This window comes from Vipera ursinii (assembly GCF_947247035.1).
Source record: "Vipera ursinii genome assembly, chromosome: 6".
NCBI classification, from domain to species: Eukaryota; Metazoa; Chordata; class Lepidosauria; order Squamata; family Viperidae; genus Vipera; species Vipera ursinii.
In genome coordinates, this window is record NC_139515.1 from 1,562,421 (window position 1) to 1,586,829 (window position 24,409).

A 24,409-nucleotide genomic window follows, 5' to 3' on the forward strand; every position below is an offset into this window, starting at 1 on the left:
CTCCAGCACCAGAGTTCAAAGGCCTCAATTCTTTGGCGCTCAGCCTTTCTTACAGTCCATACAAGTTATTATAGGCTTATTATAATGTGAGTTGCCCAGAGCTGGTTTGGAGTTGGGACTGAATTAAATTGAATTAGTTGAGTGATAAATAGCAGTGGGAGTGCAGACACTCAGAAAATTAATTATGGTGAACAAGTCTGAGTGTAGATAATTAATTGATTGTGAGTCACTGTGGAACTGTGACACCAGCAATCCCAGAAGGAAACTAGGAACAGAAAATGCACTGATTCTCAAAATAGGATTTCATTCTTCTGCCTTTTAATCCTCAAGGAATTTTATTGACGAACATTCTTGACCAGTAAGTCTTACTAAGAATTGTAGAGTGTACAGTGTTTTGTTTAAATGGCTACTTAAAAAATGGAGGATAAGAAGAAATATAAATACAGCTATAATCTTGTCTCATTTTCTGAAGATGTGAGTTTCCATGCTTTTAAAGACATCCGTATAATTTGCTTAATGGGGCAGTCCATGAATTTTTTTGAACGTTTGTTTAGTGGTAAATGATTGCAAAAAATAAAAATGAGGGATATAGATTTAGACTTCTAAAGCATCTGGAAGGCATTGATTTCTTCAGTTTGAAATAGTATCTCCAGTGGAGTTATTTAATTCCTATCAAATACTGTATATATAAAATATCCAGACATTTTTAAGCTATTGAAAACATTTTTTTTCTTTCTTGCCTTTCGTTTGGGAAAGAACAACAGAAGTTTTTTTTGGGGGGGGGGAGTTGAATATATGTAATCCTCAACTTAATTTTGTTAATTAATTGTGTTATAGTAAATTTATAAAAAATCTGTTCAAAATACACATTTCTACATAAAGTTTCTTTTTTTCCATTTTCCTAAAATTTCTGTGAACTGAAAGATTTCATACATGAAACCCAGTTTATCCTTTTGCATGTTTTATGCTCTCTTGATTTGATTTCGTTATTTCCAAATATTGGTCATTGAAGTTGCACTTTAAAACAAAAAATATGTAAAACTATTACGTAATCTGGGGATATTACGTAATCTGGGGAAGAGAAAAGGAGGCCCTGGGGAAAGAAACACACACACACACACACACACACACACACACACACAGAGAGAGAGAGAGAGAGAGAGAGAGAGAGAATATACGTGTGTGTGTGTGTGTGTGTGTGTGTGTGTTTATTTCCTGTCGCACTTCCTCCCCATCTTTATTTTTCCCCTACATCACAGGAAATCTTTCTTGCCTAAGAAGGTCCTCCATCATCTCCTACTTCAATCCAGAGCTAGTAAAAATATACTTTTTAAAAGCACCTTTCCATTTTGAGGCCAACAGGAGAATGCCAACAAAATACAGGCAGTCCTTGACATAATAATAACAATAACAACAACAACAACAACAACAATGATGATGTTTTATGAATAAAAGTTTAATAATAATGATGATGATGATGATGATGATGATGATGATGATGTTGGAAGGGATCTTGGATTGGACAAGTGGCTGTCCAGTCTCTTCTTAAAAACCTCCAGTGATGGAGCACCCACATGTTCTGGAGGCAGGTTGTTCCACTGGTTAATTGTCTTCACTGTTAGGAAGCTTCTCCTAAATTCCAGGTTGCTTCTCTCCTTGATTAGTTTCCATTTTTTGTTTCTTGTCCTGCCTTCGGACGCTTTGGAAAATAAATTGACCAATTTACATGTGCCACTAATTAAATGGGCTACTAGTGAGCATGTAGATGTAGATTTTTGTATGGATAAGTACAGCGAAATATAGGACATTTATACAAATTGCAGTAGATTAAAAAAAGCATCATAGTTATAAAAGTGTATTTGTGTGCACACATATATACAGTATATCTGCATAACATTTAGATCATTATGATAGTTATACAAGTGTATGATACACACACACACACATATAAAGTATGTCTGCATAATGTTTGAATTAGATCATTATGATACTTATACAAGTGTATTATTTCTCTGCACACACATGTACAGAATATCTGCAGAATGTTTGCGTTAGATAGTTATATATAACATTATAAAAGTTTACTATTGTAACAAACTCTATTTTTAATTTTTTTCCCCCGTTGTATTTTTTTCCACCTATTGTTAAGCCCTTGTTATGTATGTTTTTGGTTATGTATCTTGGTGTTATTTTTTCCCCTCCCTTTTTCTGTTACTATTTTAAAAGTAATAAAGAATAAATAAATAAAAAAACATATGCATTATACCAATGAGATGAAGGCACGGAGCCGAAGTCGTATTGAATATAGCTATAAAAGTACATTTTTAAAAACCCTTCTTGGCATGAACTCTTTGCGGTGAAGCCATTGTTTCTGAAGAAGATATCGTTTGCGGTGCTTATTTGGAACTTAGCGCTTGTAAACGTAGATTGTAGAAGTTGATGGACTGGATTTGAGTGACCTGTTCAAATGATTTGGGGGGGGGGTTACTTCTTGGTAAACGGGTTCTCTGAATTAGTGTGACTTCACAACCGGGTTTCTGAGTGCCTTGGTGAGGATGCCTCAAACGCAAACTTCATTTTGAAAAAATGTACCTGCTGCTTAGAACATGATTCAATCTTTTTACATTATTTTCTTTGACTCACATTCCAGGAAATAGAATTTTTTCTCTCTCTCTTTCTCTCTCTCTCTCTTTTTTAACCAAAATCAAGGAAAACCACAGGAGTGTATTTATCTTTGACTCGACATCAAACATTTTCATCTGGAGCAATTGCTCGAAACAGCTAGCAGGAAAAAAATAACCTGTATCTGAACTTTTGTTTGGGGTTTCTTATTGCAGTGTTTTTTTTTCATTTTTACTTCTTTTTTCTTTTCCATAGGCAAAAGTTGTTTCATCTCATTCCCCCCCCCTTTCTTGAGCTTGGACCCGTTACATTTTCCAGCTTAACTGTAGGAGTTTTCAGCTGCATTGTTTTACGTACTGGATGTGCAGTTTTACTGCATAAAAAGTTACCAGAGAGCAGAAACTAGCAGTTGAATTAGCAATTAGGTCTGAATGTACCCTTCGCTGAAACCATCAACCGTATAATGTTGTTGCTCATGACAATAAACAATAGGAGACAGTCTCCTCGTTGCATTGTGTCTTTCCCCAATCCAGCCAGCAGTAGCAACCAAAGGACGAAGCTGGCAAGGAAGAAGATCAAGTCAGGACTTCACTGAGTCTCATCCTCACCAGGAGAGGTTGAGAATCAAATAAATGGGCACCCGCAGGGGTCACAGTCTCTTCGGAAATTAGATGTAATGTCCCAATTGACACTCCACCCTTTTTGTACAGGCAGGTAGGGTCTAAAACAGGTGGGGCTTTAGTCATGAAGCTACAGTCACTATCTTGCAGCTATTGAGCCCCAAACATTTGTAATGTTGAAGACCCTAAGTGGAATTTTCCTCCAATGGGATTTTCCCATGTATATTGTCAGGAAACATAGATAGGGCAGCCTAGAAAAGTCAGTGCCCTCCTAACCATACCCAAACACTCCGAATTTCTTGGCGATGTCCATTTTGCTCTATGAGTTCATGGTGTCCTACCCCTAACCCTAAGTGGAATTTTCCTCCAATGGGATTTTCCCATGTATTTTACCAGGAAACATAGATAAGGCAGGCTAGAAAAGTCAGTGCCCTCCTAACCATACCCAAGCACTCCGAGTTTGTTGGCGATGTCCATTTTCCTCTCCGAGTTCATGGTGACCTAACCCTAACCCTAAGTGGGCTATTTTACCAGGAAACATAGTTAGTGCAGCCTAGAAAAGTCAGTGCCCTCCTAACCATATCCAAGAACTCTGAATTTGTTGGCGATGTCCATTTTCCTCTGAGTTCATGGTGACCTAATCCTAACCCTAAGTGGGCTATTCTTCCAATGGGATTTTCCCATGTATTTTACCAGGAAACATAGATAGGGCAGGCTAGAAAAGTCAGTGCCCTCCTAACCATACCCAACCACTCTGAATTTGTTGGCGATGTCCATTTTGCTCAACGAGTTCATGGTGACGTAACACCAACACTAGTTGGATGTAACAATGAGGAATGAGTTTGGCTTTTTCACTTTGATGCTTGGTTTATACAGGATCACACAGATATACAGATATCTACTATCTATCTACTGTAGATAAGGGGGTCTCCAAACCTGGCAACTTGAAGACTTATGGACTTCAACTCCCAGAATTCCCCAGCCAGGAGCTGAAGTCCATAAATCTTAAAGTTGCCAAGTTTGGCAAACTTCAGTCAGAAATATCTCAGCCCAGAGACCACTATGTTATATTCTTTTATTTTCTACCAAGGTTGAACTTGCAAAGCAGGGGTCTTCAAACTTGGCCCTTTGATGACTTGTGGACTTCAACTCCCAGAATTCCTCAGCCAGGCATGCGTGATACTAACTGTATTCCACACATTTCTCAAAACGCCATCACATATATATATATATATATATATATATATATATATATATATACATTCCAAACTGATCATATGAGTCTTTCCAGCTATCCAGATGCTGAAACACTGGCCATGATCCGGGGTGCCTGCATGTCCTTGGATGTTGTCCCTTCCTCCCTTGTTGTATTTCCTTGTTTTTGAGAGATGAGACTGTGAGAAGGTTGGACGGAGAAAGGAAGAGAGTGCAAGCTATGTTGACGTTCTTAAGCTCCACTTTCTGGGTTGAGTAGAAAGATGGAGATGTGAGGAAGCAGTAAGTCCCACGAGTGGTGCCTTGGAGCAGATGTCTCCGGCAAATGATTTCCAGCGTTCTGTTTGGCTACTACATTTGAGTAAATTCATTCCTTCTTGGAATTATTGTTTGGCCTTGCTTTTTCAAGTGCATCAGTCATCCTTCCAACTCTACGGCCAATTTCCGGTGCCGTGATTACATTTCTTAGCTCAGTACATTTATTTCTTGCCATTCGCCCATTTTTCCTCTCTCCTTGACAATCATAACATAGAGAATTATCCATGTAACCTGGCATATCATGTCCTGGTTTGCATTCTCCAATATTCATAGCTTGTTTATTCAGAGCCTGAATCTCTTAGCATGGCTCCTTGGTGCGGCGGACACAAAGCTACTGCAAAAAATACCTGTGTGTCTTGGGAAGAAGGAAAGGTGTTGTGATTCAGGGTCAGCCTGTGGGTTCGGCATTTGGGTCGGACGACTCAGAGGAGGAGGGGGGTGTTGGAGAGCTTGCTGATGAGAGCCCTCAGCCAGGCTCCTCCCACCTGGTCACGACGAAGACCCAGCTGTGTGAGCCTGACAGCATGGATGAAGATGACCCACAGCTGGCCCTGTTCAAGGACGCCCAACGCAGGAGGCAGTCAATCAGGAGTAAACAGAGGAAGGCAATGGGGCACCTCGGAAGGAGGCAGAGAGAAGCCACGCCCTGAACTGTATAAAAGGGGAATGCATGGGAGGGCTGGTTTGCTGAAGGCAACCACTTGGATAGTTCCTGTTTCATGGTTCGTGTTTGCTCTCTTTGCTCTGTTTATGTTTTTATGTTAATAAATTTGGCAGGCTTAGTTCCAGCCTCTTGCCTTCTTGTAAAAGGGGTTGTCCCTGCCTTATCTGCAGGGCCGGTAGCAGGCTGGTACAGAACAAAAGGAACAAGCTGCATGCATCAGCTGCATGCTTCATGTCTTTGTCCAAAAATACACCAGGAAACTTCTGATCAGTCTGGGTTTTTGGCTATATCTTTGATGGCAGCTACTTTAGGAAAATATCCATAACGTTTCAAATGGACCTACTGTCCCAGAAAAATGAGCAGGAAACCCCCACAAAATAGTTTATAATGTAATGGAAAGCCATTTTTGCATTTTGAAATTATGGTAGGGTTATCTTTGAAACTTGGGAACTTCAGTTTAAGAGAGCTGCCAAGATTTTGGGTGGGTCCAGGGGATCCTCATTGGACGTTGTGTTTTAAGGGTTATTCTGACTCTCTTGGGGTCCACAGAAGAGTATGCAGCCATGGGGCTGTTTAGTGCCCTGAAACCGCTCCCCTTCTTTGGCATTTTAATTGTTTTACTCCTGTTTTTCATTATTTTGTATATTTGTATAAAGCTTTTTTTGTTTTTATGTCTATTTGCACACCGTCCAGATTCACTTTCTGAGGGAGATGGGTGATTTCTAAATATAAATGATCAATAAATTGCAAAACCTCTACGTCTATCCTCACCCAGAGGAGATCCACCCTGACTGCTCTTTAGAAGGCCAGATCCTGAAGTTGAAACTCAGATACTTTGGCCACCTAATGAGAAGGAAGGACTCACTGGAGAAGAGCCTCATGCTGGGAAAGGTTGAGGGCAAGAGAAGAAGGGGACGACAGAGAATGAGGTGGCTGGATAGAGTCACTGAAGCAGTAGGCATGAGCTTAAATGGACTCCAGAAGATGGTAGAGGACAGGAAGGCCTGGAGGAACGTTGTCCATGGAGTTGCGATGGGTCGGACACGACTTCGCAACTAACAACAACAACAATCCTCACCCAGGTTTTCCCCAAAATCCTTCCTTCTACTACCCCCTGAATCACGATGGCCTCCTTGAGGATGGCAGGCAGGTTGAGGAACTCTTCCTTGTGCACATCAAGGAGTCCACTGTACTTTTCAGGTATATTCTATCCAATAGACAAAGATCTCAGATTGTGCCACGATGTCTTGACGCGCTTCCTGCTGTCATCTGCCTGATGATGCCATGACGTGTCACTTCCCCCATTGTCACCCCAGTGGATATCCATGAATAAAACCAGTTATAAACTTTGAAAACCAGAAAAGTTGGTTTTACTTGTTGTCTGCCTTTTATATAAATGTAATCTCCCTTCCCTTCATTTTTCCCCTCCTCCCTCTTTCTTTCTTTCTTTCTTTCTTTCTTTCTTTCTTTCTTTCTTTCTTTCTTTCTTCCTTCCTTCCTTCCTTCCTTCCTTCCTTCCTTCCTTCCTTCCTTCCTTCCTTCCTTCCTTCCTGGTTCAAAACCCACTCAAAATAATTTTAAATCCAATTCAAATATTTTCACATCTTCTATCTCTGATTAATTCAGTTAACAGCTTTCTTCCATTGAATGTTACATCCTGATCTGTCTGTTAGTCTTTGCTTTAATTGCATGATTTAATAACGTAAGTTATGTTGGCTCTTTTAACATCTCAAGTCTACTTTCCATTAAGGGGGGAGCATATGAAATTTTATTGCCAGAATAATGTAAAATTTCTTTCTTTCTTTCTTTCTTTCTTTCTTTCTTTCTTTCTTTCTTTCTTTCTTTCTTTCTTTCTTTCTTTCTTTCTTCCTTCTTCCTTCCTTCTCTCTCTTTCTGTCTTTTCTTTCCTTCCTTCCTTCCTTCCTTCCTTCCTTCCTTCCTTCCTTCCTTCCTTCCTTCCTTCTCTCTCTTTCTGTCTTTTTTATTTCTTTCTTTCTCTTTCTTCCCTCCTTCCCTTCCCTCCTCTTCATTTCCCCCCCTCGTCTTCCTTCCTACCTCTTTCCTTCTCTTTTACCTCTCCCCCTTCCTCTTCCTTCCTTCCTTTAGCATCAAAGGCTGCTTGATATGTTGGAAGAAGACCGGGAAAGCTTAGAAGGCAAAACCAAAGAATCCTTGTTGCAACAATCCCAGGAATACAAGGTACATTTACTTTTCCACATCAAAGGGCTGGAAAACCTGACAGCGTTTAAAAAGAGGGGTCATTGAGAACCCAGAAGAATATTTCAGAGGGCCTTCCTTTCACAAGGATGCAACATCTAAGCCAGGGGTAGGCAACCTCGGCTTTTTTATGACTCATGGACTTCAAATCCCAGGATTCCTGAGTCAGCATAGCTGACTCAGGAATTCTGGGATTTGAAGTCCATGAGTCATAAAAGAGCCAAGGTTGCCTACCCCTGAACTTAGAAGAAGGTCTTGAACCACGAAGAGGGGTCAAAGGCAAAAGTAGATTTCCTCACATTGGGTTTATCTAAGACAGAGATGGGGAACTATGAGCCTTGGTGGAGCCTTGAGCCTTACTTGAGCCTTGGTGGAGCCGTGGGCTGATGCCTCCTTAAGTAACACCAGCTGCCTGCAATTAGTGCAGGTTCGAGTCCCACCAGGCTCAAGGTTGACTCAGCCTTCCATCCTTCCAAGGTAGGTAAAATAAGGACCCAGATTGTTGGGGGCAATTAAGCTGACTTTGTAATAATGCCGCTTGGGGTGTGTGTGAAAAAGCCCTAATAAGCAGGCATATACATAGAATGAAGGCTACTGCTAAGCTTGTAAGCCGCCCTGAGTCTTCGGAGAAGGGCGGGATATAAATGGGATTAAAATAAATAAAAAAAATAAATATGACCCTTTGAGGACCTGTGGACTTCAACACCCAGAATTCCTGAGCCAGCCAAGCTGGCTCAGGAATTCTGGGAGTTGAAGTCCACAGGTCATGAACGGGCCATAGTTCTGCATTCCTGATCTAAGTGAAGAAATGGACACCCGTCACTTAGGATGCAATTGTAAAAGCTAACACGTTGCAATTAGTTCCACCGTGAAGATGGTTTTGCACCTTTATATTCCATTCCCTTTTCCCTTCATTTTGCTTTTCTTTTTAAGAAAAAGGGTTTGTCTCTGCCTCCCTGCAGGAAAGCCTCACCTTGTCAGTCATTATTGACTTCAAATAATCTTCAATTGATATTAACTATTTCTAGGCTGCTTTTTAGGGCAAAGGGCCTCCCCCCAAAATAGCTTATATATAAAATTGGGATAAAAAGTTAATAAGCATTACAACGAATATATTTATGCTGGTCTCGCCTTGCTTGCCGTGGCCCTGAAGATAATACTCTGTGACAGGACAGCTGGGTGTCGCATTATTCCCTATAAGAATCCTGAAATAGAATCCAGAAGATTTTCTAGAGGGATGAGTTCTAATTCTGGCTTATCAGGGGAAGGGAACAGACTTTTTTCCTAGTTAGATTCATGACTAAACTACAAATGGGTTCCGTCTCGCTCACTTCAGCTGACTTCAGATTTGAGCATTGACACCAACTCCAAATTCTGTTCCAGCATCTGGATGGCCAGCTGTGGTCCTTCCAGATAGTGTAATCTGGAAGGAATGGTGCTTAGATCTTCTAGAAAGAAATAAAGCGAATTAAATCCTTTGGAAGATGCCTATTTGGGAGAGGAGCAAGGTGATGAACAAATGATGAAATGGGCTCTGCCTCTTTTTGTGGTTGTGTTGTTGTGTCACATGAGGTTACAAGGCACCTTTCATCATTCTGACAAAGCCCCTGGCTTCTGTGGACATCCATGCTTTTTGGAAGATATATATATTTTTACAAGCTGTAATACTTTTTACTGTGCTTTGTTTCCAGGAAATGTTGGAAAAATGCATGGAGAATGAAAGGGAGCGTAATAAGGAGGCTTTGGCAGCAGCTGCAAAGGTATCCTAGCGTGCAAAAATTGTCCCTGGGGGACCTTTTGAAGCTCCCTTTGATGTTGTTGCTTTTGACTTCAAGGCCAAGAAGATGGGACTGCACCAAGTAAACATCTGGAAACTGGAGTTCTTAATGCGAGGGATTTTTTTTATTGTTACGCTGAGTTTTTATTCTTCTTGATGCCTGTTATCAAACTATGCTAGAACTAAAACAAAACTGCTAGAAGCCAGTGAAAACGTCTTCTGCCCCCCCTTCAGTTTGCCTTCTAAAAAGCACTGAGAACTTTAGATGGTGGCTTTCCACTCTGGAAAGCTTTTCCTAGTGGATATTTTGAGAAGAAGCTATTTTGACCCATCAATTTAGCTTGAGAATAGAACAAAATAATTCCTTATGGGCCAAGTGGGATTGGACACACATAAGCTCTCAGTGTACGTAGAAACAACAAAGTGATAAATCATAAGATAAAAAAAGTGATATAGGATACCAATATGAGAAGGTAATAGGAGGGATGAGAAGGACAATGGCAATACAGCCCTACTACGTGGGTAAATATCCTTAGACACAAGACAGCGTGGGGGGAATTAGGGGTTTAGCAGGGGGATGGCACAAGGAAAAAAACTTTACATCTAGTTATTTTTGCATGCAGTGCCCTGTATTTATTATTACATGTATGTATTATTATATAATAATATATTATATTAATTATTTTCTTAATACAATGGATATATATCTTATATTCACACACACACATATATATATCACATATAATTTTATTATATTATAATATAATGCAATGCCCTATATTTATTATTACATATATCTATATATCTATCCATCCATATATTCATATTATAATATATTAATTATATTATTTTCTCAATACAATGGGTATGTTATATATATTATATTCATTTATATGTTTATATATATATATATATATATACAGGTGTGTAGGTCTTAGCATAAGGAATACGCCAAGACCCTATATCTATCTTTCTATCTATCTATCTATCTATCTATCTATCTATCTATCTATCTATCTATCTATCTCTATATCTATATCTTTATCTCTCTCTCTCTCTATATATATATATATAAAAGATATAATTTTATTATATTATAATATACAATGCCCTATATTTATTATTACATATACATATATTATAATATATTAATTATATTATTTTCTCAATACAATGGATATATTTTATATCTTATATTAATTTATATATTTATAAATAGATATTAATAAATACAGATATAACATAATTTTATTATAATATGCAATGCCCTATATTTATTATATATTTATTAATATATATAATATATAATAATATATTAATTATATAATATTATAATGGATATATTATATATGTTATATTCATTTACATATTTCTAAATACATATCTATAACATATAATTTTATTATATTAATTACTTTGTATTATAATTGATATAATACATTATATTATTATAATAGATATGGTTTTATGTTTATTATTATCTTATGCCATTGTTATATTTTGCTTTCTGATCCTGACATAACTCCCAGCCAGGCCTCCTGTCTCTCTTTGGCGTCATTTCTCCTTTTATGGAGGTGAGGACACGAATTGAGGAAAAGAGGGGCCTTCTTCACATTTGTTTTTACCACATAATGCCCACTAGCCATGCTGAAAATAATATTTCCTGTCCCTGCCCTGTTATTTTGTGGCTAGCAAGGAAAGACTATCATACTGCATGAATAGAGAATACAGTTTTTATAGCCCAGTAAGTGGAACTAATCTTTGGCTGATGTTCATAATTCGTTCAATTGGTTTTTGCTGCAGAAGTGTTCAGTCTAAAGGCACTTTGTTCACAGAATCTGTTTTAAAGAAAGATGGAAACTGGAAATCCAACGTCGCAGGGGACAATGTTTTCTGTTTCTAAAATTAACCCAATGTTCGGAATTAGTTTAAATAAACTTGAGGGCCTTTCCTCAAAGCAACCTTTGACATTTTAGGGATCGTAGACAACATTTTGGCTACTGACCTAAACTGCGGAAATGTCCGTATCTTAGACTCACGTTGGCTTTGTTATTTGATGTGCAGCTTGAAAAAGAGGATTTGCAGGCTGCCGTCCTAGCAGCGGTAACAGCTGAGAGGGAAAACATGAAAAAAATGCACGACCAAGAAAAAGAATTGTGGCAAGCAGAGAGAGACAAAGATCGTGGGAAGATTGCCCAAGTGGTAGAAGAAGCAGTGGAACGGCAAAAGCAGAAATCCGAAGTTAGTGAATTATATGTTCTATGTTTTACGTTTATGGACCTACCTGCCCATCTATGTAAACTGGTGTGGGTGTTATTTGTCTGGAAGTTTCTGAGTCACGGTCTGGATTCGGGCTGTTTGATTGGCTGTTTGTTGTTGCTGGGCCATAGTCCTTTGTCTTTAAGTATTGTCTGTGTGCTGCAAATGGTGTTTGGTTGTTGGTTGCCTCTGAGTCATAGTCTGGTTTTGGGTTGTTTGGTTGGCTGGCTGTCATTGTCGAGACGTGGTCCAGTTTACATCACACAAAAAGGTATTTAAAGGCCAGTGCTCTGATTGATGAGCACAGTTCAAAGTGCACTGAAGATGTTCCCCCAGATGGAGACGAAATGTTTGCAGCCAAATCGCCAAGCTCGAACAGCCCAACAAAGATGATTAGGGAACTGGAGGCTAAAACATATAAAGAACAATTGCAGGAATTGGGTATGTCTAGTTTAATGAAGAGAAGGACTAGCGGGGACATGACAGCAGTCTTCCAGTATCTCAGGGGCTGCCCCAAAGAAGAGGCAGTCAAGCTATTCTCCAAAGTGCCTGAAGTCAGGACAAGAAGCAACGGATGGAAACTAACCAAGGAGAGAAGCAACCTGGAACTAAGGAGGAATTTCCTGACAGTGAGAACAATTAACCAGTGGAACTCCTTGCCTTCAGAATTTGTGGATGCTTCAACACTGGAGGTTTTAAAGAAGAGACTGGACAACTATTTGTCTGAAATGGTATAGGGTTTCCTGCCTGAGCAGGGGGTTGGACTAGATGACCTCCAGGGTTCCTTCCGACGCTGTTATTATTATTATTATTAATAACTACCAATCTGAGCTACGAATATTCAAACACATCTCTGTCAACTTTTCCCTATTCAAACAAAAAAAATAAATCCACCTGACTTCCTCTAAAGGCATAATCCCTTTTAGGTAAATCCAGATTTGCTAGTTATCTTCTTAAACCGAAAATACTCTTTTGGGAGAAATAAAGATGACAAAAATAAATGTATATTAGATCGTCACAGGAGCAGAGAAGATTTTGGAGAGTCGTGTCTGCAGCAGCTAAATGGTTTTAAGTAAATCCCAAACTCTTGTTTGTTTCTTTTGCTGCAATTTCCATTTTGAAACACATGTTATCCAGGTGGATCAGAGCAAATTAGGAAGCGAAGCCTCATTTTATTCAAAGGAAAGCCTTTGATAGTTTCCTTAGCCTTTCTGGAATGCAATAAAGTTGAAAGAAAACTTAACTTCCTAAAATAAGAAACTTTCTGATTACAATAATATGCTGGCGTTTCCTCTACTGGTTCATGATTTTTATAGCAGATACTAAAAAGTCTTTGCAATCAGGATGGGGTGCTGGTAAAATTCTACTCTTTCTGTTCTATTTTTAGCACCTTGCTTAGATTTGACACGGCCCTTTAAATGCAAAGGCCATTTTTTTTTTTGCACTGTTGGGATAAATCGTTTCTGGATTCTTCCTTCAACTGGATTGTTTTTAATTCAAACCATTTGTGTGCTACTTCCTGAAAAGAATACAGTGGAGCACCCAAGGACTGTAATCCCCTTCCTTATTGTTTGTATATATTAAATGTTTATTCCATCTGTATGGAATAAAATTGCATAAGATGCAGATGTTGAAAACCATCTACGCATCCTAATTCAGTAAGAAAAACAATATTCCCTAAAAAAAAGAAGGTAAATTGGCAGTTATATGTAGATGGGTGCAATTTCTCAGAAAATATAACTGGGATTGTTTTTATAACTTACTTTTGGAAGAGGGTCTGTGAAGAGCTCCCAAATAATCCATCCACATGTAAGCAACTGGGGGAAATGAGCAAATTAAGAAACAAATTGAGATGATCTAAAAAGTACGTCCTTTTCCTTCTTCTGGACACTGATGGAGAGGAGTGAGCAATTTCCCTATTACGTGAAGTGGTAATACCACTTTACAAGGCCTTGGTAAGGCCACACCTGGAATCCTGCATCCAGTTTTGGTCACCACAATGTAAAAAAGATGTTGAGACTCCAGAAAGAGTCCAGAGAAGAGCAACAAAGATGATTAGAGGTCTGGAGGCTAAAACATATGAAGAACAGGTTGCTGCCTAGTTTAATGAAGAGAGGGATTAGGGGTGACATGATACCTGTGTTCCAATATCTCAGGGGCTGCCCCAAAGAAGAGGGGGTCAAGCTCTTCTCCGAAGCACCTGGAGGCAGGACAAGAAGCAACAGATGCAAACTAACCAAGGAGAGAAGCAACCTAGAACTAAGGAGAAACTTCCTGACAGTTAGAACAATTAATCAGTGGAACAACCTGCCTCCAGAAGTGGTGAATGCTCCAAAACTAGAAGATTTTAAGAAGAGAATGGGCAGCCATTTGTCTGAAATGGTATAGGGTTTCCTACCTGAGCAGGGGGTTGGACTAGATGACCTTCAAGGTACCTTCCCACTCTCCTCCTCCTCCTTCTCCTGTCTGAGAAAAAATCTCAAGCATCTTTTAGAAGGCTGATGATGATGTTGCTTTCAAATTCTGTTTCTCGTTGTTTCCCATTGCCCCGGACACTGTCAGCAAAAGCAAGGGAGTGTGTACGAACACACATGTCCAGACTGCAATGTCAGCTTCGGAAAGATGCAGCCGTTTCAATATTTTTTGTGCACGAACACAAATGGCAAAACATTTTATCTCCTCCTTTTCTCTTTGCAAATCTGACGTTCAGGTTGCTTCCTGACCTTCTCAGGCAAGTAAAAACAGTCCCCAGCTTATGACTGTACTGAACCCTGGAATTTCCCTCAGACGTGTCACGATGATCGTAAGTCGAGGCACCCGTGTGACTGACCCGGCTTTACAACCTTTTTTGGTGGCAGTCTTCAAGCGAACATCACGGTTGTAAAGCCAATCCATTTTCACCCATAGGAGGTGGTGGTTTTTTTTGTCAGAAACACCATTTTGGGGGCAGAAATGGCGTAAACTGTGGTTACATGAACACGGGACTCTTGCCAACAAGCATAAATGTTACATGATCACATGTGTGTGTGGGGGGTGGGGGGTGGGAGGCTATTGGAACTTTGAAACTAGGTCATAAGTTGCCCTGGAGAGGTCCATCATAACTTTGGACAGCCACTAAGCAACTGGTTGTAAGTAGAGTAGACTGTGTGTACTCCTTCAGCAGAAGAGGCCTTCTCTCAAGGAGTAGTGGTGCTCCTCAGAAGCCAGAGCTTTGGGAAGGCCTCCTTAGCGTGGGTCAGCTTGGCTGGCCTTGGTATTCCTACAACGGTTCCTTCTCTCATAAGCCTTTCAGGAAAGTCCCAAAGATGCTTCTTCAGGAGGCAGCGGGACTTCCGTGTTTTTCTTTGGAGAGGTTTCGCTTCTCATCCAAGAAGCTTCATCAGCTTCTTGGATGAGAAGCGAAATGTCTTCACAGAAAAGCAAGAAAGTCCCGTTGCCTCCTGAAGAAGCATCCTTGGGATAACTATGACCTGGATGACTGAGAATCATCCACCGACATTTAGCTTTCAATAAAGCAGGGGCGTCAAACTCAATTTCATTGAGGGCTGCATCAGCATTGCAGTTGCCCTCAGGGGGCCGGGTGGGTATGGCCTGGGTGGGCGTGGCCTACTGGGTGGGCGTGGCTAGAGTGCGTATGGCCTACTGGGTGGGCGTGGCCAGCTCTACATCGTTGGCATCAAGGGTGCCTATGGAGGCCTGGGCAGGAGTGGGACAGATCTGAGGGTCTCTGGCAAGAGGAGGGTCTCTGGGCCAGGGCCAAGGCAGTGGGGGCCATTCCCTCAATGTTTCCAGGATGGATTCGCAGGCCGTATGAAACCACTTCGCGGGCCGGATCTGGCCCCCGGGCCTTGTGTTTGACATGTCTGCAATAAAGTGTTTAGCTTGCAGGAATGAAGCCCTTCCTACAGACATATTTCCGTCTTCCTGTCACCTCCTCGTTTTTGCAGCTTAGAGCCCAGATTTTCAGCTTTCCCCTCTGATCCCGTCTCTTTTGTTTGCAGCCTCATGACCTCAGCTGTGAGCGTTCCCACTCATCCTGTAAACTGCTTACGTTGCATGTAGGAAATAATCAATATGTGTGCACGATCGTGGGAGAAAGATTCTTTCTTCTCCGCGGTAATCATGGTCAAGAAATCCCCGCGATTACTGGAATTAGAAAAAACCCAGGAGCTGTACCAATGTGGATAGAGGTTGCACGACGGTTCGCCACGACTGCAAATTGTTGTGGTCGTTCAGTCTTCTGGGCTGTGGTGTCTAACCTGCCTTGTTGTTGTTGTTTTTTTTTTCTTGAAGGGGAAATATCTATGGAGATTCTGCTTGTGGGTGTCTCAAAGGTGCTTTATTTCCAAAAGGCAATTGGACTTTCTTGGGGTTTTTTTGTTTTGTTCCTTTGAAAAGGTTTCGCTTCTCATCCAAGAGGCGTCCGAAGAATGAATTCTGAATTCTGACATTTTCTTCAAAGGGAAAAAAAACCAAGAAAATCCAGTTGCTTTTTTTTTATTAGAAAAAGCACTTTGGGGGCAGTTCTCTCCTTGAATAAATGATTCTTAGAGACAATTCCATTTGTACTCTGCAAAGTGATTTCTAGGCTTCTGTAGATTCCCCCCCCCTCTCCTGTTAGTCTCTCTTCTTAGAAGGGCAGTGGCTTCCTTAAGACTCCCAAAGGCATGAAGGATGCAAGTAGTCCTCATGGCACCCGTCTGTCATGTTTCAAGTCCTCAGTAGGACACGTTCTACCCATGGGTGTCCCTTAAAATCCATGATGTCCCCCAAGTAACATTCCAGCCCGACACTTTTTTCCCCCCTTTTGAATATCTTTTCCTATGTTACCCTCAGTAAGAGTTTGTTCTATTTAGCAATTACTGTAAAAATGATTTTAGTGTCTTATTTATTTATTTTATTTTATTTTATTTATTTTAATTCCATTTATATCCCGCCCTTCTCCGAAGACTCAGGGCGGCTTACAAGCTTAGCAGTAGCCTTCATTCTATGTATATGCCTGCTTATTAGGGTTTTCACACACACACCAAGCGGCGTTATTACAAAGTCAGCTTAATTGCCCCCAACAATCTGGGTCCTCCTTTTACCTACCTCGGAAGGATGGAAGGCTGAGTCAACCTTGAGCCTGGTGGGACTCGAACCTGCACTAATTGCAGGCAGTGTTTCTAAGCCAGCTGTGCTGGCTGGGGAATTCTGGGAGTTGAACTCCACCCATCTTCAAGTTGCTAAGGTTGATCTCGATTGAAGGCATAGACTGGCTCTGAACAACACAGTCTCCCATTCAAATATTAACCGGGTCTGATCCTACTTAGCTGTGGGGAATCAGTCAAGGCAGAAATGAGAAATGTAAAAGGTCTTGGAATCACATTTTAGGCCGGTGCTTCTCAACTCGAAGATGGGTAGACTTCGACTCACAAAATGCCCCCGTCGGCTCATTTAGAAATTCTGGGAGTTGCAGTCCACACATCTTCAGGTTTTTCAGGGTTAAGAATACTGTTAAAGGAGGTATTCATGGGGGTGGGAGAAAACCGAGGTAGCCTGTGCGGTGCTGAAAATGTTGGAAGCAAAATAAGTACATTATTATCCTAACTACTCTTTTTTTCTAAATATATATATGCTTGTGTGTGTATGTGTGTTAAAATATTAGGAAATGGTAAAAGCAGCAATCCTAGAAGAACAAAGGAGAAGTGAGAAAGCTGTAGAAGAAGCTGTGAAGCAAACGAGGGAAGAACTGATGGACTATATCAAGGAGCAGAAAAGAGTAAGTGACATCTTGAAGACAAGAGTGGTCCCAATTTTGGAGCTGGAGAGAAATTATGCAAAGAGTTGGCTCAAAACCCGCTTAGAACTGCTAGATGGCTTGGTTGGGTAGGTGTCCGTGAGAATCAAGGATGATTCACCAGATGTCTGACCTGGCTCAGAGACACTTTCTCAAAACAATATAATTGCACCTAATTGGGTATAATGTGACCTGGTCATGGATGGGAGGGGGAATTCTATACTTTTACTAAAGGGGCTTGGGCTGGGATTTACCAGAACTGGTTAAATGTCAAGGTTCTCACTGACGAATCCAACCAAGCAAACAGCTTCAAGACAATCCGATCTCTTTATGTAAAACTTTATTGAGTACATCATTTCAGCACATATGAAAGCAAAACCAGCTCTGGCAAACCCTTACCTATCTGTCTGTCTGTCTGTCTGTCTATCCATCCATCCATCTCTCTCTCTCTCTCCTATCTATCTCTTATCTCTATATCCATCCATCCATCCATCCATCCATCCACCCACCCACCCACCCACCCTCCTTCCTATCTATCTATCTATCTATCTATCTATCTATCTATCTATCTATCTATCTATCTATCTATCTATCTATCTATCTATCTATCATCTATCTATCTATCTATCTATCTATCTATCTATCTATCTATCTATCTATCTATCTATCTATTCTACTGCTATTGCTATTGCTATATCATCTATCTCTATCATCAATTTATCTATATCATTATTTGATCTATCTATCTATCGCTATTACTATTGCTATATCATCTATCTATCTGTCTGTCTGTCTGTCTATCCTATTGCTATATCAACTGTCATGTATCTATCTTCTATCTCTATCATCTGTCTGTCTATCTATGTATTATCTGTCTGTCATGCATGAGAGTTATCTCTCTCTCACACACACACACACAGACGTGCACACACATTCACGCACACACATAAACACAGAACAAAATATCAATGAAATGAATATTAGAACATCTCCTACATCTGCCTACTTAGGTAGGTAAGGAAATATCTAGAAGTGAAAAACCAAATTCCGAAAAATCCAGTTCTGAGCCTTGCATACTCTCTACAATCCCCCAAAATTATGTGTAAAATTAAAGTTTCTCTGTGCTGCTTCACGCCAAGCTAACTAAAACATTTCACAGAATTTCTGGAAAAGCTTCAGACTTGGCTGTTGCCAAACCTTCGGTATTAAGGAAATATTTTGTTGTTGGGCAGCCATTAATGATGCCTTCTAGAACAGACGTATAGGCTTAAATACCAAGCCTCACAAGCTGTGTCCTATTTCAGTAATGTACATCCCCAATTTGTGTAGCAGCAGTCTTATTTCTCCTCTGATTTGCAGCGAATCCTGATTATGGGATGCCCATAAAACGGGGAAGATCGAAAGGTCTTGCAAATAGGTGTAAAACACTAGCATGCCCAAATTGGTGGATGGAAAAGACCCCGTCGCACTAGGACAGGGGTAGGCAACCTCGGCTCTTTTATGATTCATGGACTTCAACTCCCAGAATTCCTGAGTCAGCATAGCTGACTCAGGAATTCTGGGAGTTGAAGTCCATGAGTCATAAAAGAGCCGAGGGTGCCTACCCCTGCACTAGGAGGAAAAAAAAAAGAAGTTTCCTTTCGGGGTTAAGACAATGCAGCGAGGGTGTTGCAAAATGCAGAGTTATGTTCTGAAACAGTCGCTGCCCCCTTTGGAGTGAACGAAGATGCGTTGATTTCGCCTTTGATCAATTAAGGATATCCGTGGAAATAGATGCTCGTTCTCTTCTATCCCCCGTAGCCAGTGGTGGGATTCAACCAATTTGCACCAGTTCGGTAGAACCGGTAGCTAATTTTTTGTGGCCCAGGCCCAGAATGGACTTCCGGAAGCGGCATCCACACCGAGAATCCGGTTGTTCACCTATGTGAATCCCACCACTGCCCGTAGCCACCTGCAACCTATGGAAAATTGAGTGAGGGGGGGAACCTCTCACCCCTGCGACGCAGAACAGTCAAAGCTCTTGGGGATAGGAGGAGTCCCAATTTTTCCTTCTCCCAATTTCTTTCGCCCAAGTTCTAACTCCGGCCATTGTTTTGCTTGCGACGTGTTCATAGCAACTAAAATGATCTTATTAATAATGTTTTTTGTGTGGTCATTGCAGGAGTTAACTGCATCTTTTGTTGGCATAGGGCAGGCAGCTAAAAATATTTCTGTGAGACCTTTCTAAGATAGCCAAGTTTGAGAATATTAAGAGCTGCCAACGTTGTTCGGTCCAGAGAAAGCTGTTTTGCAACCAAGAGAAGGAGATGTAGAACTTTGAACGTACGCGGAGTAAGAATGGAGCTTGTACAGTATTCAAATGAATGCTTTTTTTTAACAGTTTGGTGATTTTGTGCATTTGTTTGAAAGCATAAAAATGGGATTAGATGGACAGCAGAAATATAAAAATGGCTTATTTTTTATGCATGGTGGATGCGGATTCTCTTGGAACATTTCCTCCACTATATTCATCTTTATTTAGTATATATTATATATAGTATAATATAGTATATATATTTAGTATATATTACAGTTAAAACATTAAAACATTTCAAAACAATAAAAAAACAATGAAAACATTCCCAATAAATATACATAGCAGCCGAGATGCTTGGCCAGTTAGCAAGACAACTAAGAAACTGGATCCCTTGATGCATCCCAGAATGTAGCCAGGTTGGGCTAACCAGGTTGGGGCCGTTCAAATATATCCAAGGGAAGAATATTACCCAGAGTAAGGGCCACTGCAGGAAAAGTCCATTTTCTGATCCTTGCGGCTGACGCTCTTTGGCTGGCAGGATTTGCAGCTTGTCCATTGCGGTACATCAGGTTGGACAAGTATTGACTTTTTTGGAAAAATGTGATCCTTCAGGTACCCTGCTAAAGGTGACAACAACACCTTGAGTTGCACCTGGAAAGACACCGGTAACCGATGCAGCTCACACAGAAGTGCTGTTATGTATGCCATATATCGGTTACCATTTCCTACCCTGGTGGTGCCATGGTTAGAATGCAATATTGCAGGCTGACTCTGCCCACTGCCAGGAGTTTGATCCTGACGGGGCTCAAGGTTGACTCAGCCTTCCGAGGTAGATAAAACGAGGACCCAGATTGTTGGGGAGGGGCAATAGGCTCTGTAAACCACTTAGAGAGGGCTGTAAAGCACTGTGAAGCGGTACATAAGTCTAAATGCTATTGCTAAGTGGGCTTGGTAGTGCAGTGGTTAGAATGCAGTATTGCAGGCTGACTCTGCCCACAGCCAAGAGTTCAATCCTGACTGGCTCAAGGTTGACTCAGCCGTCCATCCTTCCAGGGTCAGTAAAATGAGGACCCAGATTGTTGGGGGGCCATATAGGGTGACTCTGTAAACTGCTTAGAGAGGGCTGTGAAGCACTATTGGGCAGTAAAAAAGGTAAAAGGTAAAGGTTCCCCCGCACATGTGTGCTAGTCGTTTCCGACTCTAGGGGCCGGTGCTCATCTCCGTTTCAAAGCCGAAGAGCCAGCGCTTGTCCGAGGACGTCTCCGTGGTCATGTGGCCGGCATGACTATTGGGCAGTATGTAAGCCTAAATACTATTGCTACCAACCCAGCCACATTCTACATCACTTGAATTTTCCAAATGCTTTTCAGGGCCAGCTCCGTGTTGAATGTGTCATAGTAGTCTAAAAGTAGAGGTTGCAAGGGCATTGAGTTTTACATTTGAGGCAAAGATCCCGTCTATGGCAGCATCCAGCATAGTTCTTGATATTTAGCTAATAAATGACTCCTACCACCCTTGACAACTAAATCAAAGTGTATAAGGTACAATAAAATACACCAGCTGTTAGGGACGCGGTGGCTCAGTGGATTAGGATGCTGAGCTTGTCGATCAGAAGGTTGGCAGTTTGGCGGGTTGAATCCCAAGTGCCGTGTAGCAGAGTGAGCACCTGTTACTCGTCCCAGCTTCTGCCAACCTAGCAGTTCGAAAGCACGTAAAAATGCAAGTAGAAAAATAGGGACCACTCCGGTGGGAAGGTAACAGTGTTCCGTGCGCCTTTGGCGTCTAGTCATGCCGGCCACATGACCACGGAGACGTCCTCGGACAAGCGCTGGCTCTTCGGCTTTGAAACGGAGATGAGCACCGGCCCCTAGAGTCGGAGACGACTAGCACGTGTGTGCGGGGGGAACCTTTACCTTTACCTTACCACCCTTGACAACTAAATCAAAGTGTGTAAGGTACAATAAAATACACCAGCTGTTAGAACCTAGAATATACGCTCTTTAGAAACCCCATCCTCCGGGTGTTTAAACCAGAGGTCTCCAAAATCTCCAAGGCCTCCTTCTACACGAGTCTGAAAGCCGGGGGAATCCTCCTCTGGGTTGCCAATGTTAAATCACACACACACACAACCCTGTGATTTGCCTAGTCTGGTCCCAAGCTATTTAAGGCCGTGGAAGTCAAAACCAGATTTTTGAACCTAGTCCAGAGGAAAACCAGAAGCCAGCGGGGAACCTAATTAAGGTGGTAAACTTGACATATTTTTTTTTACTTTGAAATGCGTGACCTGCTTTGATTGCTAAAGTATATATTGGGAACGTTCTATGAAAATATGTCGTGATTTGAGGAAATGCTCTGTGAAAAGCTTTGAAAGGATTGTTGATGAAGGGGTTGTTTTGGAGAAATAGGATGAAGTGGATTCCGTTGAAGATAATCAACTCAGTTCCATAGAAAAGTAGCTTGTGACTTCAAGGGCTGTGCAGAGATTCACCAGAAGGGCTTCAAAGCATACGGGGGGGATTTTTGGAAGCCACAACAATGTCAGGACTATTATGATCACATAATTGCAAATCGCACAGAGGTCACTTGGCGGGCCGTATGGATAACCGGGTCCTGGGGCGCAAACATAGTCCTTGTCTACCATTCCTCAAAGCGTATGCATCTAATCCTGGCTTCGTTGACCCCCTGTCTCAAAGTGGAGCACTTAATAAATGACCAATTAAACAAACAAACCATCCCCGTATTTTTGTGGCTGATAAGATCTGCAATCCAGGGAATCAGACATTTTTGCAGAGAATAAATGCATGCATACCATCCATATTCCGTACTTCCTACAAATCTGATGTTACAATGTTAGATTCTTGAATGAATGAACCTTTATTGTCAAAGTACAACCATGTACAGTATACATACACTGAGATTTATTTTTTATTTTTTCTATTTTAATTCCATTTATATCCCGCCCTTCTCCGAAGACTCAGGGCGGCTTACAAGCTTAGCAGTAGCCTTCATTCTATGTATATGCCTGCTTGTTAGGGCTTTCACACACACCCCAAGCGGCATTATTACAAAGTCAGCTTAATTGCCCCCAACAATCTGGGTCCTCATTTTACCTACCTGGGAAGGATGGAAGGCTGAGTCAACCTTGAGCCTGGTGGGATGCGAACCTGCACTAATTGCAGGCAGCTGGCTGAGCCTTCCTTCGTGCCCCCACCCCCAACTCACAGAGACACAAACCCTCTGTCAGGACCCACCCCAAACCACGTCTTAGGAAGACAAAACCTCTTGGAGTCAGTTCTAGTCCAAAAGGAATCTTTACTAGGACATGCTTGGTTGTGGGAATACAAGACAGGACTTAGTATTGTTTTACAAATTGAAATTTTATAAAGAGTTCCCGGTTCAACCCCCCTTCCCTCAAACCCATTTGGTCAGCCCCCATCCTTCTACTTCCTGTCAACCCTTTCGTGGGAAAAAAAGGAACTTCGAATCTTTATGGTTATTAGCTTCTTCCTCTCCCCCTCCCTTTTGATCCCCCCAGTTCAAAAGTTTTACCTTGGTCTTTGAAATAACCTAAGGCAGGCTGAATCCACATATGCTCCTCCTTCTTCAGGAGATGGCAGAATCTGTATGGGGGGGATAATGTTTTAAACATACATTTATGAATGTGATATAAATGGATTCTGACACCCTCCATCTTATTACACCAAGTGAGCTAATTGCACAACACACCGTCCTCGCAAGTCAATCATACATAAAATTATAAAATGATTTGCCGTTCAAGAGGCTGACAGCCCATGGATAAAAGCTGTTCTTCAGCCCGTTGGTACGGCTGGCCATACTCCTATACCTGATGGTAGGGACTTTTACAGAAAGCTGTCAAAACTAGTAGCGTTAGCTGAGAACACTCTTAACACAGAGATGGCTTGAACTGGGTCTGACCAATGCTTCAGACCTGCCTGGTGTTTTCGCTAATAAAAGAATTTTCCTAATAACATAATAATCTTCTGTCCCAGCTTGGATATTCAGGAAAGAAAAAAGCCCTCGACTCCATTGGTAGTGAAAAGTATAGCTTTTACTGAAGCCAAGTGATTACAACGTGGCAAAGCCAGATCTGAATGTTCCTGCATAAGCCCATTGCTTGTCCTGGACCGTCCCCCCTTGGTCCTTTCGTAAATGTCCAATGGGGCTCAATCGAGGTGTTTCGGTAACAAGTCCTAAAGTTTGGCACCTCTTTGGTGGGTGTTCGTATTTCATTCTCATGCTTGGCTCCCTGTATCTTCCAGGCTGGCACCTCCAGTTCCTTTCATCCGGTCTATGGAGATTCTCAGTCATCCAGGTCATGGTTGTCCCAAAAGGATCATGAAAAAAAGCATTTTTGGGACACTCGTCCTGTCGTTCCCCCCTCCCTATATCCTCTTATTCCTCCCTACCCCCTTTTATAGCAGGATGCCATCAAACCAAAGCAGGACTGAAGCAATCCAATGGGAGGCCTGACAGCTGCTGTCACATGATTCCCCTCCTTGTCCCTATGGAGCAGAACTTCTCAAGACCTTGAAGCTTCTGACAGGGTGGAAAATAGGACCTATAGGAGTGCTGGTAAGGTCAGGTCAAGACTCCAAAGACTTGAAAGGAGAGCAGGGTGGAA

At 41.4% G+C, this 24,409-nt stretch overlaps 1 protein-coding gene across 1 annotated transcript in view; it reads left to right on the forward strand.

Annotated features, from left to right (window-relative positions):
- Window positions 1–24,409, forward strand: part of CCDC91 (coiled-coil domain containing 91) — a 100,947-nt gene that overhangs the window by 61,668 nt on the left and 14,870 nt on the right. Inside the window, exons 11-14 of the mRNA XM_083366533.1 lie at window positions 7,546–7,638; window positions 9,348–9,416; window positions 11,498–11,674; window positions 17,340–17,453. Coding sequence (XP_083222659.1) covers window positions 7,546–7,638; window positions 9,348–9,416; window positions 11,498–11,674; window positions 17,340–17,453 — 453 coding nt within the window. The remainder of the gene's footprint in view (window positions 1–7,545; window positions 7,639–9,347; window positions 9,417–11,497; window positions 11,675–17,339; window positions 17,454–24,409) is intronic.